At 51.1% G+C, this 16814-nt stretch overlaps 1 protein-coding gene across 9 annotated transcripts in view; it reads left to right on the top strand.

Moving 5' to 3' along the window:
• The window catches only part of LOC309399436 (transmembrane protein 250-like), a 49755-nt gene extending 33741 nt beyond the window's left edge, over positions 1–16014 (top strand). For 2 of the 9 annotated variants that reach the window (XM_081967256.1, XM_081967253.1), the window contains exons 3-8: positions 3856–4124; positions 5393–6304; positions 8180–8347; positions 8925–9030; positions 9727–9824; positions 10528–16014. In XM_081967256.1, coding sequence (XP_081823382.1) covers positions 5452–6304; positions 8180–8347; positions 8925–9030; positions 9727–9824; positions 10528–11027 — 1725 coding nt within the window. In that variant the 5' untranslated portion in view covers positions 3856–4124; positions 5393–5451 and the 3' untranslated portion in view covers positions 11028–16014. Of the gene's footprint in view, positions 1–487; positions 613–677; positions 807–1356; positions 1433–3855; positions 4125–5392; positions 6305–8179; positions 8348–8924; positions 9031–9726; positions 9825–10527 lie in introns of those variants that run through there. The other 7 variants (XM_081967261.1, XM_081967262.1, XM_081967257.1 and 4 more) reach the window with 6 other exon arrangements.
• The last annotated feature ends 800 nt before the right edge of the window (positions 16015–16814 follow it).

Here is a 16814-nt window from a genome sequence, read left to right on the forward strand (position 1 = left end):
AGCCAAGAGAAAGAGACTGAACATCTGGGCAGCCTTTGAGCGCTCTCCATAGTTGGATTTCTCTTCCGCTGTTTGAAAGAAATTGATAGGAGCATCTCGTTAATTCCATCTCCGGTGACGGGAGCGATGTCAGGAGACACGGAACGGTGGTGGCAAGTTTTGGTCTCCAACCTCCCGTTTTAAGATTTCAACCCCAGCTGGCTGGGGAATTCTGGAAGTTGAGAGCCACAAGTCTTCAAAGACTGGAGACAACCCCCCCACCCCACCCCGGTTATATTATACCACGTCTTTTCCTTGGGCAGTGGGGGGTTGGACTAGAAGACCTCCATGGTCCCTCCCAACTTTTTAATTCTAATTCTGCTTTCCAGAATGGGGTCTGGGGCTGCGGGGGGGGGGGGGCAGGGTTTCTGCAGGGATCTGGACCCTCCTCGCCTTTGTTCTCTGGTGGCCCAGGGACACACACACACACACACACACACACTTACTTCCCCACTGGGCCTTTTCATGTGGCTTTTCCTTCCCTCTCTCTTGTTTCAAACCCCCCCATGCGGTTGCATCAGGACCAGGCAGCTTCCTTGTGTTTTCTCATTCCTCTTTCTGCTGACTCACAGAGTAAGTGGCTGGAGGGAAGGAGGGAGGGAGGGAGGGGGAAGAAGCCCAGGAGCCTCAGGCCGCCCTCCATCCCAAGCAGGCAGCCGAAGCGAGGAGGAATCTCTCTCTCTCTCTCTCTCTCCCTCTCTCTCCCAGGGCTTTGTGAGTGTGTCTGCCTTTCCCCTTCGCCCCTCTCCCTACGCCGGGCACCTAAGGTGGGCTACGTCTCGCCCTTCAGTCTGGATCGAGGAGAAGGCTGTCATTGGGGAGGGGGGCTTGAGATAAAACTCTCTTGGGGGGGGGCTTGAAATTGGGAGGGGGGTGGTCTGCAGGACTGGAGAAACGGGGAGGGGTCCCCTTGCGGGAATTTGGAGGAGGGTGTGTGTGTCTTGTATCGTCGCCTTCCCTGAGCTTGGGAAGAAATTCGGAGCAGGTGGGATCTCTTGCTTGAGTTATTCTGCTCCACTTTTGAGGAGGGCAGGACGAAAGGTGGGAAGGGGTCTTCTCGGATGCTGCCCCCAACCCCACTTGATTCGGGGAATCTAGAGGACGGAGTTTGCCTTGAAAGAAAGCCCCCTTAAGGGCCGTTGCCCCCTTTGGAGAGTGAATAATTTGTCGAGGAGGGATTCCGCAATGCTCTCCAGTGATGGTCCTCTGGCTCTCCCATCCCTGGAGACTTTCTATTTTTATTTTTACGGGCTTCTCCTTACGCCGTGATTCCATTCTTTCTCGTTCTGCGCCGTCCTTTTCTCTTTCCCCTGAACCTTGAATTCGGATGTTAGAGAGGCCCCTTCCTCTGCCTGCTGGCCTTCACCTTAGGTAGACAATTCATACAAACAAGGTAAGCAAAATAAGATGGAATCATGGAATCCCACCCGTGCCGGCTGAGGGGCGTGGCGGTTGAAATGCCCCCCGGCCTGGAGGGCCCCAGGTTGGACAAGGTGGACCAAGCCCTCCTCAACCCTACCTCCTCCTTCTAAGTCTCCAGAGGTTGAGTCACCAGTGCCCAGAATTCTCAGCAAGGTTCTCATGCCAGCTGAGAAATGCCAACGTCCAGATCTCTGGAGGCAGCGTTCAGTTTTTAGCGATGATTGTCATGTTGTCACGTCTAAAAATCTTGGGAGTCGATGTCCAGGCATCTGGGGCAGGTTTCAGGTTTGAGAAGGTTTCCCCAACCTCTCAGCGCTTGGGGTGGGTGGGGGAATCACAGCACCTGTTCCCCTTATGACTCTGGATCCCAATTGGCCCCTCTTCTCAAATAAACCTCCTTTTATTTTATTGGTGAAGACCAAGCATAAGGCAGAGAAGTGATTAAAACGGCAGCATTGCACAGCAGGCTGCAGAATTGCATGGCGTCTGTCCCCCAGGGCAGAGGGCTTTTTTTTCTCGTGGGACGCCCAAAGTTTTGGCCCCCGAGAGAATTCATTTATGGGAGGAGTCTCCCCTTCACTCAAAGCAAGGCTGGCCGAAGAGTTTGCGTTGTGCCAAGGGGCACATTTCTGCAGCCGGCCGGGGCGGGTGGCGGCGTTTCCCAGCTGAACAAGGAGAGGACTGTCTTGGAGAAAGATGGCATTGGGACACAGGCGCCCCCTGGCTGGCACGCCGATCGCACGGCCCAAATTAAGAGCCAAGCGGGATGCAGCTGCTGGAGAAAGTTTCCACAGCAAAGAAGGGCCGCCTTAACACGAAAAGAAGCTCTCCTACATCCCTCTGGGATTCCGGAAAGCTCCCTTCCCTAACGGGGAAGCCTGGTTGTGTCTGCAAACTCTCAGAACCGGCCACCTGCAGCGTCTTGGGACGTCTAGTTCCACCTGCAAGGAAGGAGATCGGCCTGGACTTTCGAACACCGAGCAAAACTTTGCCGTCACAACTCCCAAAAGTTTGAAGTGGGTGAGCGGTGAGGATGGTGCCCCAGAAATAGATTTTAGGCCAGTTTAGCAAAAAGAAAACAGAAAATGTTATAATAATAATAATAATAATAATAATAATAGTAAAAACGGGGGATGCTGAAACGGTCTGGACATTTGGCGTTTTGGGCTGCTTATCGGGTGCTTCCCAAGCACCTGGGACAGGCAGCTGTTGGCGTGTGATATGATTTTAGGGGTCTCGTCACGGGATGTAAGCTATTTCTAGCAAGGCCGCCTTCTGCAATTGACCGATGGGGATTTTGTGTCAATGACCATGACAGCGTTCAAGTGGCGCTCCAGATGTTTTGCAGTTGCAGCCGAGGCGCCCGTGACCACTGCTCCTGTCCTGGCTTCCTTGTGCCCCCGTCGTTCCATTTCTATAAGTGAAAGTCTTTGCCTTTTGTCCTCTTCTCCGGTTCTTTCTCTTCTCTTCTGCTGTCTCCGGGAACTGCCATATCCTCTATCCAGACCTTTCTCTCTCTCGCTTATCGACACTTACAAAGTCCAGGGTGTTATGTGGCAGGTGCCTGGCTGTTTTAATTCTAAAGTCCCAGAGTTTTTAACTTCTTCGTCTTTGTATGAACTGAGCTCCCCCAGTTCTTGTTTGCAGGCAAATGGTATTTCTGGCAGATCTTCCTCCTCCTCCTCCTTTATTTCTCCTTCTTCTCCTCCTCCTCTTCTCTTTCTCCTTCTCCTTCTCACTGCTGCTTTGCATGTACACCTCTGTGCTTCCCGCACCGGAGACAAAATTCCTCCTGGGTGTCTCGTCCCGCTCGCCCAAAGGGAGCCGCTCAATTCCACTCAGCTCCTCTCCGTCCGCGAGGGGGTTAACCCAAAAGCTGCATCAGCACTGCAGATTGCTTGAAAGACTTGGAAGTGCTCTGGCACTCGAAGTGTCCTAGAGAGAGGCAGGGGGGGCAGTCACAGCGCAGGAGGGCAGAGGCAATTCACATGCAAAACCCGCACCATAAATTCCCCTCCTTCCTCTCCCCCCCCCCCACTGTTCTAAAAAAGTGAAAAGGTGGAAGAGGGGGGGGGGGTGAAGCAGAAAGAAAGAAAGGAACCAGCACTCTTTGGCAGCGGTGGCTGGTGGGGCATCGTCTGAGCACTCCATCTGCAGGGTGCAGTATATCTGCCATCTTTGTTCGGGCTGCAGTGACTCATCAGAAGTCGGTCTTGAACCAAGACTTCCCTGGCATTGATTTCCTCCCCCCCCCCAATCCCATTTCTTCCTTTCTCTCTCTCTTTCTCTCTTTCTCTCTTTTTCTCTCTCTCTCTCTCCCCGCTCCCCCCTTTCCCCTGCTTCGGAATTGGCATTTGCACCGGGGACCTTATCAAAGGCTGCTATTCATTGCAGACAACCGGCTGAACCGTTCAACCACCGTCTCCGGCCGCCGGGACTGCCAGCCCTGGATCTTCTTCCTTCTCCTCCTGCTGTTAGAGAAATCGGACTCGGCTGGGGAAAAAACCAACAGCTCAGGAGCTTCTCATCGTCGTCCCGGCGAAGGAGGAGGAAGGGATGCTCGGCTGTTTCTGTCCCACCTCCTTCGGCCCCGTCCTCTTCCCCTCTGTTTAGGGGACTTTCCCCGGGAAGAGCCGAGCTCCTGTTTTCATCCCCGTGGAAAGGTACGTCTGTCCGTCTGTCCGTCCGCGGGAAAGCAGGCAGGCAAGATCTGAGGCAGAGCAGAAGTTTGCTACACGGGGGCTGCGCATCGCATTGGCTGGCTCCCAGGGATGGCTGCCCAGAACGTGTGTGTGTGTGTGTGTGTGTGTGTGTGTGTGTGTGTGTGTGTGTGTGTAGCTGTAGATGCCAGGCTGCGCCCCCCCCCCTTCCCTTCCCCTTCTATCTGTTTAAAAAGCTCCTTTCTTTTTTTCCTGGCTCTTAATTCCATCCCTCTCTCCCCCCACCCCTCCCCTTGGGAAAAGCGCCTCTTTCCTGGCCAGGACGACCCCCAGAGTTGAAAGGTGATTGGGGGTCTATAGGTGGGTGGGCTTGGGGCTTAGAGGGTGGGGGGAGTTGTGGCAGCCCCGTGTAATCCCATTAGAAGCACCAGCTGGGGAGAAGGAAGGACGGGAAGCCTCCTGCCAAAGTCAAACACGGCTGAAATCCTCTCGGAGTGGCTGAAGGTGCCCGCTTCCTCCTCCTGCATCTGCTTTTGCTGCATGTGGGCGGGAAGCGTCCCTTGTCGCATCCTTAAAACACCTCCGTTGTGGGATGCCAAGCAGAGAGCCAGGCAAATGCCCCCAGGAGGCTCTCCATCCCTCTCCTGTCCATCCCCCATGCCTTGGGCTCCAAAGGTCCAGTGTGGAAGAGGCTCCTCCTTGGAGGAGAAAAGTTTTGGCCAAACATTCAAGCCACCAAGGAGATCACGAGAACTGATGGGGTCCCGGGATGTCCGTCCGAGGCTACTTTTAACAGAACAACAGAGCTGGGAGGGACATTAGAGGTCCTCTAGTCCAACCCCCACTGAAGCAGGAGACTCTATACCATTCTAGACCAATGGCTGTCCTGTCCCTTCTTAAAAGACCCACAAGACCTGAAAGTCTGCCTACTGCCAGGAATTCGATCCTGACCGGATCGAGGCTGACTCGACCTTCCATCCTTCCCGAGGTTGGTCAAAGGAGTTACCCAGATCGATTGAGGGCAAGAGGCCGGCTCTGTAAACCGCTTAGAGAGGGCTGTGAAGCGGTATATAAGTCTAAGGGCCGTTGCTATCTGAATTTTGATCACGTGATCGTAGAAATAATCCTAAGTGTGGAAAACGGCCCTAAGTCACTTTTTTTCAGTGCCGTGGTAACTTTGGTCACTAAACAAACTCTTGTAAGTCGAGGATTGCCTGCATTCAATTCAACCAAGCGTTTCCCTCCCTCCCTCCCTCTTCTCCTTCCCCCAGAAGATGCACTTTCTGTTGGATGCTGTCGCCGCGCTGAATGCGTGAGGACGGGCCGAGACATGTCCCAGATGCTGCACATCGAGATCCCCAATTTCGGGAACACTGTGCTGGGCTCCCTGAACGAGCAGAGGCTGCTGGGCCTCTACTGCGATGTCTCCATCGTGGTCAAGGGCCAGGCCTTCAAGGCCCACCGGGCGGTGCTGGCCGCCAGCAGCCTCTACTTCCGGGACCTGTTTAGCGGGAACAGCAAAAGCGCCTTTGAGCTGCCCAGCTCGGTGCCGGCCACTTGTTTCCAGCAAATCCTCTCCTTTTGCTACACGGGCAAGCTGACCATGGCAGCCAGCGAGCAGCTGGTGGTGATGTACACGGCGGGCTTCCTGCAGATCCAGCACATTGTGGAGAAAGGGACGGATCTAATGTTCAAAGTCAGCTCGCCCCACTGTGACTCTCAAACGGCCATGGCCGAAGAGGCCGGCTCGGAACCCCAGAGCCCCTGCAACGCCGTACAGATGGCCTCCATGCCTTACGCCATGTCCCCTTCGCTGCCCATCCCGCTCCTCACCCGGGTCAAGGCCGAGAACCTGGAGCAGCAGGCGCCGCTGCCGGCCAAGCGGGCCTTGGAGGGGGGCCTGCGAGACGCGGCGGCGGGGAGCTCCTCCAGCACCACGGCGGTGAAGCTGTCCCGCGTCTCCTACTACGGGGTGCCCAGCCTCGGCCCACTCATCTCCAGCATCCCGCAGGCTCCGTATGTCCAGGGGGAGCGGACGAGTCCCGGGGCCAGTAGCATCCCAACCACGGACAGCCCCACGTCCTACCACAACGAAGAGGATGAGGAAGATGACGAAGCCTACGACACCATGGCGGAAGAGCAATACGGGCAGATGTACATCAAGTCCACGGGCGGCTACGCAGGTAACCCTCTTTTCTTCCCCTTCCCCCTTGTTATTAACAAGAGTAACAGAGTTGAGAGGGACCTTGGAGGTCTTCTAGTCCAACCCCCTGCTCAGGCAGGAGACCCTATACTATTTCAGACCAATGACTGTCTGGTCATCTTCTTGAAAGCCTCCAGGGATGGAGATTCCATAACTTCTGGAAGCAACTTCTGTTCCACTGGTTAATTGTTAGAATTGTCAGGAAATTTCTCCTTAGTTCTAGCTTGCTTTTCTCCTTGGTTGGTTTCCACCCGTTGCTTCTTGCTTTGGAGAACAGGCGGGCCCCCTCTTCTTGGGGGGTCTGCCTGTTGGGGGGAGATGGATTTGGATTTTTTGATGACCATTGTCCAATCTCGGTGCTGGTGGTGGTGGTTCTCCTCCTCCTCCTTTTCTTTCTTCTTCTTCTCCTTTTCTTTCTTTTCTTCTTCTTCTTCCTCCTCCTCCTTCCTTCTCCTCCTCCTCCTCCTTTTCTTTATTTCTTGGATCACCTGTATGGAGTTTCTCCCTCTTTTCATTGTTCTTGCAACCCACCGGTGGTGAGATATTCAGTTGAGACCTTCCGCCGTGCCTCCTGGGACAGTCCATGCTCTATAATTAAGCCTCGGAAAAATGTCTTCTTTAGCTTAGAATAGATAGAGATATATAATGATGAGCGAAAGAGGCTCCAGAAATAGAGCTGGGTCTGAGTTGGGTCTCTGTATTTGTCTCCCCAATTGATCAGCATCTTGGGCTATTTTAAGAGGGAGAAGCTGAAGGCAGAAAACGTCTTCTCTCCTTCCCAAGTTGGTTCTTCCCATGAGAAGCCACTTCGGTGGGAAAACGATGCTGCCCAAGGAAAGCCAGAGGGGGATTACGAAATGTCAATAACAGTGGTTGGACCTGATGCCGGTTTGTTATACCCCCCCCCCCCTCTTTAAAGGCTATCGAGCCCAAAACTCCCATTGCTGAGTGAGATTTTGCTCCTTTTTTTCTGCCAACCTAGCAGTTCGAAAGCACATTAAAAAAATGCAAGTAGAAAAATAGGAGCCACCTTTGGTGGGAAGGGAACAGAGTTCCGTGCGCCTTCGGCCGTTTAGTCATGCCGGCCACATGACCACGGAGACGTCTTCGGACAGCGCTGGCTCTTCGGCTTTGAAATGGAGAGGAGCACCATCACCCCCTGGAGTCAGGAACGGCTAGCACAGATGTGCGAGGGGAACCTTGACCTTTGTACCCCTTTTTGGCTGTGCTTGTTAAGCAAATTGCCGCCGTTGTTAAGTGAATCGTCTGGTTGCTAAACGAATCTGGCTGTGTGAAAAACGGCCGTAAGTCCCTTTTTTTCAGTGCGGTTGTAACTTTGAATGGTTACTAAACGAATCGGGGACCGCCTGTACATTCAAAGGGTTGAAACCGTGAGAGGCCTCCGTGCTGACTACGAGTGCAGCGCAGCCTGCGTTTTCAGCTGCTCCTCCTCCTCCTCCTCCTGCAGAATAAATATATAAATGAAAATAATTTATGTACCAGACGAGAAATGCAGTTGATCTCCAAGAACCCAAACGTTGCAGGACTGGGGCTTTCTGGCTTTAAAACCTGCTCAGAATCTATTCCAAATCAGGCTGCCTGCAGAATTGCGAGACTTCAACTCCCATAATTCCCGTCCAGCAATGCAATTCGCCCTGCGCCTGAATTTTTAATCCACCAAGTAATAATATTTATATAAAATAGTCACAGATCCAGTTTGGTTTAGTGCTTTAAGGCACCAGGCTAGAAAGCCAGAAGTGGTGAGTTCTAGTCCCGCTTTCTTCATGAAAGAAAGACTAGAACTCTCGATTCCTGAGTGTGACTCCTCTTCTCCTCTTCCTCCCTCCTTTCCAAGGGCCTCCAGAGAAGCCGGAGCAAATCCCCGTGGAGAGCCGCTCCTGTGTCCTCATCCGGCGGGATCTGGTAGCTCTCCCGGCCAGCCTGATCAGCCAGATTGGTTACCGCTGCCACCCGAAGCTCTACTCGGAAGGCGATCCTGGAGAAAAACTTGAATTGGTTGCAGGTATTTATCTCTGGGCACAGAACAAGGGCCCCCTTTAAGCCATGGACCCCATAAACACTCCAAGGAAACCATCCTCATCACCACCACCAGTAATGGCAGACGGAAGCCTCAAACTCACAAGGGGTGGGGAATCCGGGAGATTGCAAGTCAGTGTACAGTCTCGGTGTTGCAGTCCAATCTTAGTTATATGAATCGACTGGAGGAGGCTTTTATGTGAAGTTTATTATTGTTACTATTATTATTATTTCTTTTATCCATTAAGCATGAAACTCAAGTCAAGGGAGCATTTAAAGATGGGTCACAAATCCCATTGACTGGTGCTAATGGTTGATACAGGTTGCTGCCCAACGTCCTAGGACCTTCTTAAAATATACGATGTTCCGAGCAGCGCAGTTTTTTGCAGTTCTGCTGATGTTATTGCAGGAAGCTGCAATTTATTGATGTGTTTTGTAAAATTCTTGGACCTGGTACCAAGTGCCCCGATGACATTGGGTATCACTGTTACATGCTTCATCCATAATTGGGTGGTTTTATTTTATTTATTTTATCCTCCTCCTCCTCCTCTTCTTTCCCCCAGGTTCTGGGGTTTACATCACCCGAGGGCAGCTCATGAATTGCCACCTCTGTGCGGGTGTGAAACACAAAGTCCTCCTGCGACGCCTCCTGGCCACCTTCTTCGACAGGTAGGATGACCGCCTCCCCTGCACTCCTCTCCGTCTTTTGACTGGGTAAAGAAATGCTTTCCTGCCCGTCAGGAAAAGGAAGGTCAAAGCCTTTGCGGGATCAGAGCAGAGCACGGAAGAAACATTTGGGAAACCAGGAATGTTTTAAATTGTTTATTTCTAGGTATTCCTTCTTTATCCCAGCATTAATAGTTTTACAAATAGCTCAAGGCAGTGAACATATCCCAACACGCCTTCCTCCTCCTATTTATCCCCATAACAACCCTGTGAGGTGGGCTGGGCTGAGGGAGGGAGGGAGGGAGGGAGGGCCTGGCCCAAAGTCACCCAGCTGGCTTTCATGCCTAGAGGACTAGAACTCCCCATCTCCTGGTGATTGGGTCAAATTCACCCAACTGGCTTTCACCCCTTAGGCAGGACTAGAACTCCCCGCCTCCTGGTGATTGGCCCAGAGTCACTTAGCTGACTTTCATTGCTAAGACAGTACGACATTGGGTCCAGGTTTAAACTGGGTTAGGGTCGATTAGGATCTGCCTGAAGCTTTCCGGCTCTTTTGCCCAGCAGTGGGAGATAATGGCTTGTTGGAGGCTTTGTTCTGACGTCCCAGAATTCCCCAACCAATGAGGCTGCATTGTAAATTGAGCTGTAAGGAGGCATATTTTCCTGAGCTTTTTTTCCCTCTGCTCCTTCTGGAAACAGAAATACCTTGGCCAACAGCTGTGGAACTGGAATTCGCTCTTCCACCAGTGATCCCAGCCGGAAACCCCTGGAGAGCCGAGTGCTCAATGCTGTGAAATGTAAGTAGGGCGAAGCTAGGTGGGAATAGGGAGCTAATGATGGAGGGAGGGAGGGAGGGAGGGATACTGTAGATCATGTAGAGACAGACAGACAGACAGTGTTGTGGCCCGCCAGCATCCAGTGGAGCTGGCAGCAGATTTGGACAGTGAGGAGGGTTGGGGAGGAACCTGGGCCAGTCCTGGAGTCTGGGGAAGGCTCTGGTGAGGGCTCTGTGTCGGAGGCAGAGAGGGGGCCAGGGCCGTCTGACAGTTATCAGCTGCCTTCAGAGTCAGACATCAGTGAGGGAGAAGAACAGCTGGAGCCTGTTCCCAGTGTGCACATGCGCAGAGTGGCCAGACGAAGGGAAGAGCTAAAGAACAGGGGTCGACTTGGGAGTTAAGCCCACAGGTGGAGGGTGAATGGATAGATAGATGATAGGTACTTTAGATGATAGAGAGATAGATACAGATTAGCTAGATGGATGGATGGATGTCAGATGGACGGACAGGGAGACTTTTCAGAGCAGATTCTGCAGCTCTCCCCCCGCATGACTCGTCTAGAAAACCAGAACTCTCCTCACAGCTCTTTCATGCTCTTCATTCCTTCATCCTCGCTTACCGCAGAGGGAGGTACCTGCCCTGGCCGTACCTGCCCAGCCTGCCCCGTGAGCCCCCCACTTCCCTCCCTCGGCTGAACCTCTCCCCTCCCCCCCTGTCTTTGCAGTGTATTGTCAGAATTTTGCCCCCAGTTTCAAGGAAAGCGAGATGAACGTCATCGCGGCCGACATGTGCACGAACGCCCGCCGAGTGCGGAAGCGGTGGCTGCCCAAGATTAAGTCCATGCTGCCCGAGGGGATGGAGATGTACCGCTCCGTCATGGGCTCCACCACCGCCAACGTCCTCCTGGACCCCGAATTCCAGCCGTCCAGCGCTCAGATGTTTGAGCAGCGCATCTATGCAGAAAGGAGAGGGGATTCTGGGACGATTGTGGCCCTCAGAACTAACACCGTCACGGTCGACCGGAGCAACGGGACTGGCCCCTTGTTTGAGCCGAGCGAGGAGGGCGAAGGGGCCGGCTCGGTCATCCAGGAGTCGGCTGGCCCAGAAGCCATGGCTTCCGATACCCAAAGCACCTCACAGCCCTTCGAAGAAGGATCGGGGTCCCCCGGGCGGCCGGAAACTCCTGCGGGGCGGCCGGAGGCGGCCTACGGGGCCCCCTTATGAACTAGACCGCCGAGGGTGGGGTGTACCGCCCTCTGGAAGGATCTGTAACCCTAAAGCTGCTTGCATGTTCTTATTAATTACAAGAAGAGAAGCAAAACAAAATCAACCCCTCCATACGATCAAACCGTTTCCCTACTGAACTGCTACCGTTGCCTGAGAGAAAATTTGATTATCATTTTTTTTTTTGAGTCCGCTCGCGTTTCGGATCGAAGAAGGGCGTCTCCCGGGGGGGAAGAGCCCCTGCGTTCCCAGATTGGTCCCAGAAAGGAGTAGTGGGGGTTCCTTCCCCCACCCCTAAAAACACAAGGAACGAAAGTATGTTCACCCCACCTGTTGACCGGCAGAGAACAGGGCGTCTTGGGAGAAGTTAGCTGTGATCGTTATCCTGGCTTTGATTCGCTTCAGTCGGACGCAGGTCCTGGGTTCGGGTCTTTGCGTGGTTGAGCAACAGGGAGAAACTGCCCTAACCACTGCTGTAGTAAATGGGGAGCGCAGTTCCCCACACCCCCGGGCATAAAAAAGTTGGGATACCTTCCCTTTCCGCCATTCCTCCCCTCCCTCCCGCCGACTCGGTCGTCCACCCGTTCTGCCCTTTCCCTGCGTTTTCTCTTTGCGTTTTCCTCCCTGTTTTCCTCTGGAGGGCAGGGCGAGAGACCCACCTGGTCTCCTGGCATGCTTGCAGAGGCGAGGAAGCTCTGGGCAAAAGGCATCCTGAGTTTAAGGTCGTTGGAGATCTCTTAGCTTTCCTACCAGAGGCGAACCGGTCGTAGCAGCGGCACAAGGCCTCCGCCCAACCACCCTGGCGTCATCACGGACCTCCTGCGCCTGCTACTGAACCGGTAGCGGAGATAAGAGGATTTCATGCCGGATGTCATACCTAGAGCGGTTTCGAACGGTGGACTTCAACTCCCAGGATTCCCCAGCCAGCGTGGCGTTCTGGGAGTTGAAGTCCGTCCGTCTTAAAGCGACCACCAAGATGGTGAAAACCCTTGGTCTAAACGAAGCAATTTGAAACGACGACGTGTCTGAAACAGTCCTGCTTCGTTGCTCAGGGCAAAATGGAGAATTTTTGGGGGGTGGGTGGGTGGGAACCATAGGCTTCTTGGCTCTTTCTCCCGGGAACGGGGGAGCTGCTTATAGCGAAATGCATGTCGTTTGGCCAAGGAGGTTGCTGTAGCTCGCATGGACTTCCCCACGCCATCGCGTTTGAATCTTAACTTTAGGAGAGAACGGAAGAATTGCTGGCTTTGCGTCAGGGTTTATGCGCCATAAGCGGATAGCCGGCTTCCCCTCCTCCCCCCCGCTCCTCCCCCAATCCATTCGGTCACTCTCCCAAACTACGACGGGAAGCGCTAGCCCTGTTGTGGCGGCTGAGCTTTGCTTTGACAGAGGCTGAGGTTGCGATAGGCAGCACGGCCTCCCAACGATGGCAGATGAAAGAGGAGCCTGCCTTCTCTTGGGGATTTCAAGGACTTTTCGATTTATTTTCCTGGCAGCAATAAGAAACTAGAAATTAATTTAACAAAACGAAAACTGCCCCAGCCCGGATTACGACGACGAGATCTCCCCGTGGTCTCCTTTCCCTTCCCCATACCAAATCCACCTGCGCTTAGCTTCTTTTTGCAGCCAGCCATGGGGCTGATGATCCATCCCCCCCTGCCTCACCCCCCTCCCCAGTAGCTGTCCTAGCACCCCCCCCTCCCAACGTCCCACCCCACCCCCGGTCAAAGTCGCAGGACGGAAGCAAAATACTTGAATGGCTCAGAGCAGGATCCGAAGACAGCATCGCGTTGCACAGTTCGAATATATTTTTGTACCAAGCACAATTTTATGTACGTCTTTCTTTTTTGGGGGGGGAGGGGCTGAGTGGTGGTGGTGGGGGGGAAGAGTCAGGCTTGGATTTTCTCGGTGGCTTTTGACTTTGGAGACGAGAAGGAAAGCGGGGAAAGGAAGAAAGGAAGAAAGAAAAACCTCAAGACAATGTGAAGGCAGGGTGCTCCGAAGGGGGAGGCCAGCCGCTTTGCACTAAATGACCCCCGAAATGTGGGGCGGGGATCCCTGGTGGCCCCCCCCCATCGGAGACTTTTCTCCTTCCCAGCCAGAAAGGAAAACGGTGACACCCCCCCAAAAAAAACAACCTCTTGAAGGACCACGAAAGAAAGGGGGAAATTAATTGCAACCTGGTTTTTTCATTAGTGCCTTATCCTATTCCTTCCCATGGAGAGAAAAAAAGAAAGATTTGATTTCAATAGCCTATCAAATCCCTTTCTCCATTTCCTCCCCCTCCCCCCCCCCATTCATTGACCATGCCCTTTCCCAACCTGGAGCTCCCGTCTTGGGTTGGATTCCAACTCCCATGCTTCCCAGCCAGGTGACTCTGGGAAGGGCCTCGGCGCCTGGATGTCACTCTCGGACTGTAAAGAGGCGTTCCCGCGTGACGGTGGGGACGATCCCCCCCCCCCCTGTAGATTTAACTTAGGAAAAGAGAAAATACGTATTTATGGTATGTCTGCACCTTTATTCTGAATGCTTGACTGTTAGCAATATTACCTGTGTATATTATATTATATATATATATATATAAATATTATATATGTATATGAAAAGTTATATCAAGCACCTTTTTAAAGAAGAGAAGAGTGTAAAAAGAAAACTCGGATGGACTTTAGCGATGGCCACGATTGGGAATCCTGGTAGGGTTTTGTCCCATTTTCTGGGATTTTGCGGGTCTCCCGTTGCCCTTCCCCCCAATACGTGGTCTTCACTTCCATGGGGGCGGACAGGGGGAGGGCTGCCCTCTGAAGCCCCCCTTTGGAGTTTACCACAAAACCTTTGACAAATTGAAACGTAAGGTTCCAGAAATCCAATTTCATCCCAAAGTCGGTATTAAGCCATATTCTGGACATTGATGATCATTGGTTGCTGTTTTTCTTTTTGGTTTAATTTCCTCGGTGGGAAACGCTTTAAATTCTATTCTGAAATTGCTGGAGAAACAATCTGGATGTTTTAAAAAATCATATCACGCAGCTAAAGCTTCCTTCCTTCCTTCCTTCCTTCCTTCGTCTTCATCTCCTTCTTTCTCTGCCTCCCTCCCTCTCCCTCCTTCTATCCCCCCTCTTTCTTTCTCCTCTGTTCCTTCTTTCTTCCTGATTTCCTTCTCACATGTCCTCAGATTTGCTCTTAGGGTTTCCATTCCTTCGTTTCTTTTTCTGTCTTTTTCCCTGCATTCTCTCTTTTTAGACGTGTTTCCCCAAGTACCTTGGCTCCGAATTGATCTCAAGTTTAAAATATTGGGCCCTTCCCCACCGGCCCCTAACTACAGCCCAAAACTGTGCTTTTCTGCTGTATCTCCCCCCCCACCCCCCGCTCCCCGATGTGGCCTTAAGAAAGACACCTGTAGATCATGCTTAGCTTTACAGGTATAATGTTTTATTTCCCCTGCCCTCCAAGTGCGGCCCAAGGCATGTAAAATCCTGCTGCTTCTGTCACTCATTTTCTTGAGGGGGGGGGAACCTGGCACCCATTAGGTCAAGCAGCCTCCCTGCTTGCCAGGTAAGAGACCTCTCTGCCTTTGGAGTCGAGATGGCAGAAAGGGCTGACTTATGAAAGCTCCCTCTCCCCTTGGCACTGATTCCTGCAACCTCCTTTTGCAGACTTTTAGCTGATCTGTCCCTCTCTAGACAAATTAACACCCCCCCCCCTCAAAGCTGGTTGCACGGAGCCCTCTGCAGGACTGATGCCATCCCCAGATGTAGTTCCAGATATAACAGATGTGGCACCCTTCTCAAGGGCATCTTTGCTGGACAAAAGTCTCAGCCCATCATATTTCTGCTGTAGCTTTCCAAAAGGCACAAGGATGGAGGGTCATTTTTTTGGCCTGCTCCTCCGAGGTGATGTAGGAATAGAAATAGGACCAATCGTAATAGTTGCAGTGAATTTAAGGCTCCTTTTAAAAAGTTTGAGGGGTGATGGGAGGTCCAGAAATGTAAAATATTAAATAAATATAAATTAAAAAAAAACATCTATGAAGATTCTCAGTCATCCATGTCCCCAAAGTGCTTTTCAAGAGGCAACTGCCAGAAAGTCCCAGTTGCCTCTTGGGGGAAAAAAAATTGGGATAAATTAAAAAAAAAGGGGGGGAGGGAATCCATTTAATGCCCACATTCCTGCTGTGAAAACCCCTTTTTATCCAAATCTGTCAAAATCTCCTTTTGGCTAGGGTAGAAGCAAAATTCACTGGCACTTCAAAACGCCTCCAAACCTTTTAAGGCTCAAATCTGCTTTCCCCCCACTCCACACACACAACTTTTTTGCACTTTTGCGACCGAAACTGGGAGGGGGAAGGAGGGGAAAAGGGCAGGCGAGGGGAGCCAAACCTTGCAATACTAATTTTTTTTTTGAGCGTTCTAGAATGACTAAAAAAAAAAAAAAAAACCCCAGAAGTTGATGCGTGAGTCTATAGATATTTTTAACTTGAATCTTTGGATGGCACTTGAGTCTCAAAAACTGTCGATCTTGGCAATTGTCAGGGAGAAGCGTCTTAAGGGAACAAGGATGTTCAAAAAGAGCCTGTATTGAAGTATCCAATAGTACTGTAATTCATGACTGTTAATAAATAATAAATAATAATAATAATAAATAATTCCAGTGCTTAGAGGGAAGTTTTTGCAGTGCTGCCGAAAATTACGTTGCAGCCATGCTAACTCACTTCTTTTCTGTTGATTGTTTACGTGCCATTTCTCTCATATCTAGCTGAAGACTGTTACGTTAAGCCTTGATTGATGATCTGTTTAAACCGTCACTGCATACAAGTTCTAGAGCAAGGTTTAAAGTCATCCCCTGGAGGAGCTCTAATAGGAGTTCAGTGTGGTCAGACCTATTTCATATACCGTAAAGGAGGGGGAAAATCCGTTTAAAAAAATGTGATAAAGAATGAGAAAATGCTTTGTAAAATTCACATTTACAAAATAATAAAGTATGTTGAAAATTACACCTTTTGCTCCTGTTTTTTCCCAGCGTCCTCAAAAGCTGCTCAGAATAGAATAGAAACATGGAATGGAATGAATAGAGATAATAGAATAGAATAAATTTAACAAAGAAGAGAATAGAGAATAGAATAGAATAAAAGAGAAGAGAATAGACTAGAATAATAGAATAGAATATGAAAATACTAAAATAGAATATGGAATGCATAGAATAGAATACGAAAAGGATAGGATAGGATAGAAATATGGAATAGAATAGAATATGGAATGAATAGAGATAGAATACAGAATAGAAAATTGAATAGAATAGAGAAGAGAATAGAGAATGGAAGAGAAGAGAATAGAGAATAGAATAGAATTCAATTCCTTATTGGCCAAGTGTGATTGGACACACAAGGAATTTCTCTTTGGTGCAGATGCTCTCAGTGTACATGAAAATTACAAGAGAGGCAGGAAATAAATTTGATAAATAAATTAAAGCTTGGGATGAAGTACCCCAATACAGCCCTCTCCAAGCGGTTTACAGAGTCAACCTCTTCCCCCAACCATCTGGGTCCTCATTTGACCCACCTCAGAAGGACGGAAGGCTGAGTCAACCTGGAGCCTGGTGAGATTTGAACTGCCGAAATTCTTGCAGCCGGCAGTCAGCAGAAGCAGCCTGCAGTACTGCACTCTAACCACTGCGCCACCCTCGGCTCTACAACAAAGGCATTACAATAAAATAGATGCAATAAAAATAAAGATAATAGACGCACGTGCAATGAAGTGAGGCTCCGCCCGCTTAGTCGGCCAAGACCTTCAA

This window comes from Natrix helvetica (assembly GCF_964273705.1).
Source record: "Natrix helvetica genome assembly, chromosome: 15".
Classification (NCBI taxonomy): Eukaryota; Metazoa; Chordata; class Lepidosauria; order Squamata; family Natricidae; genus Natrix; species Natrix helvetica.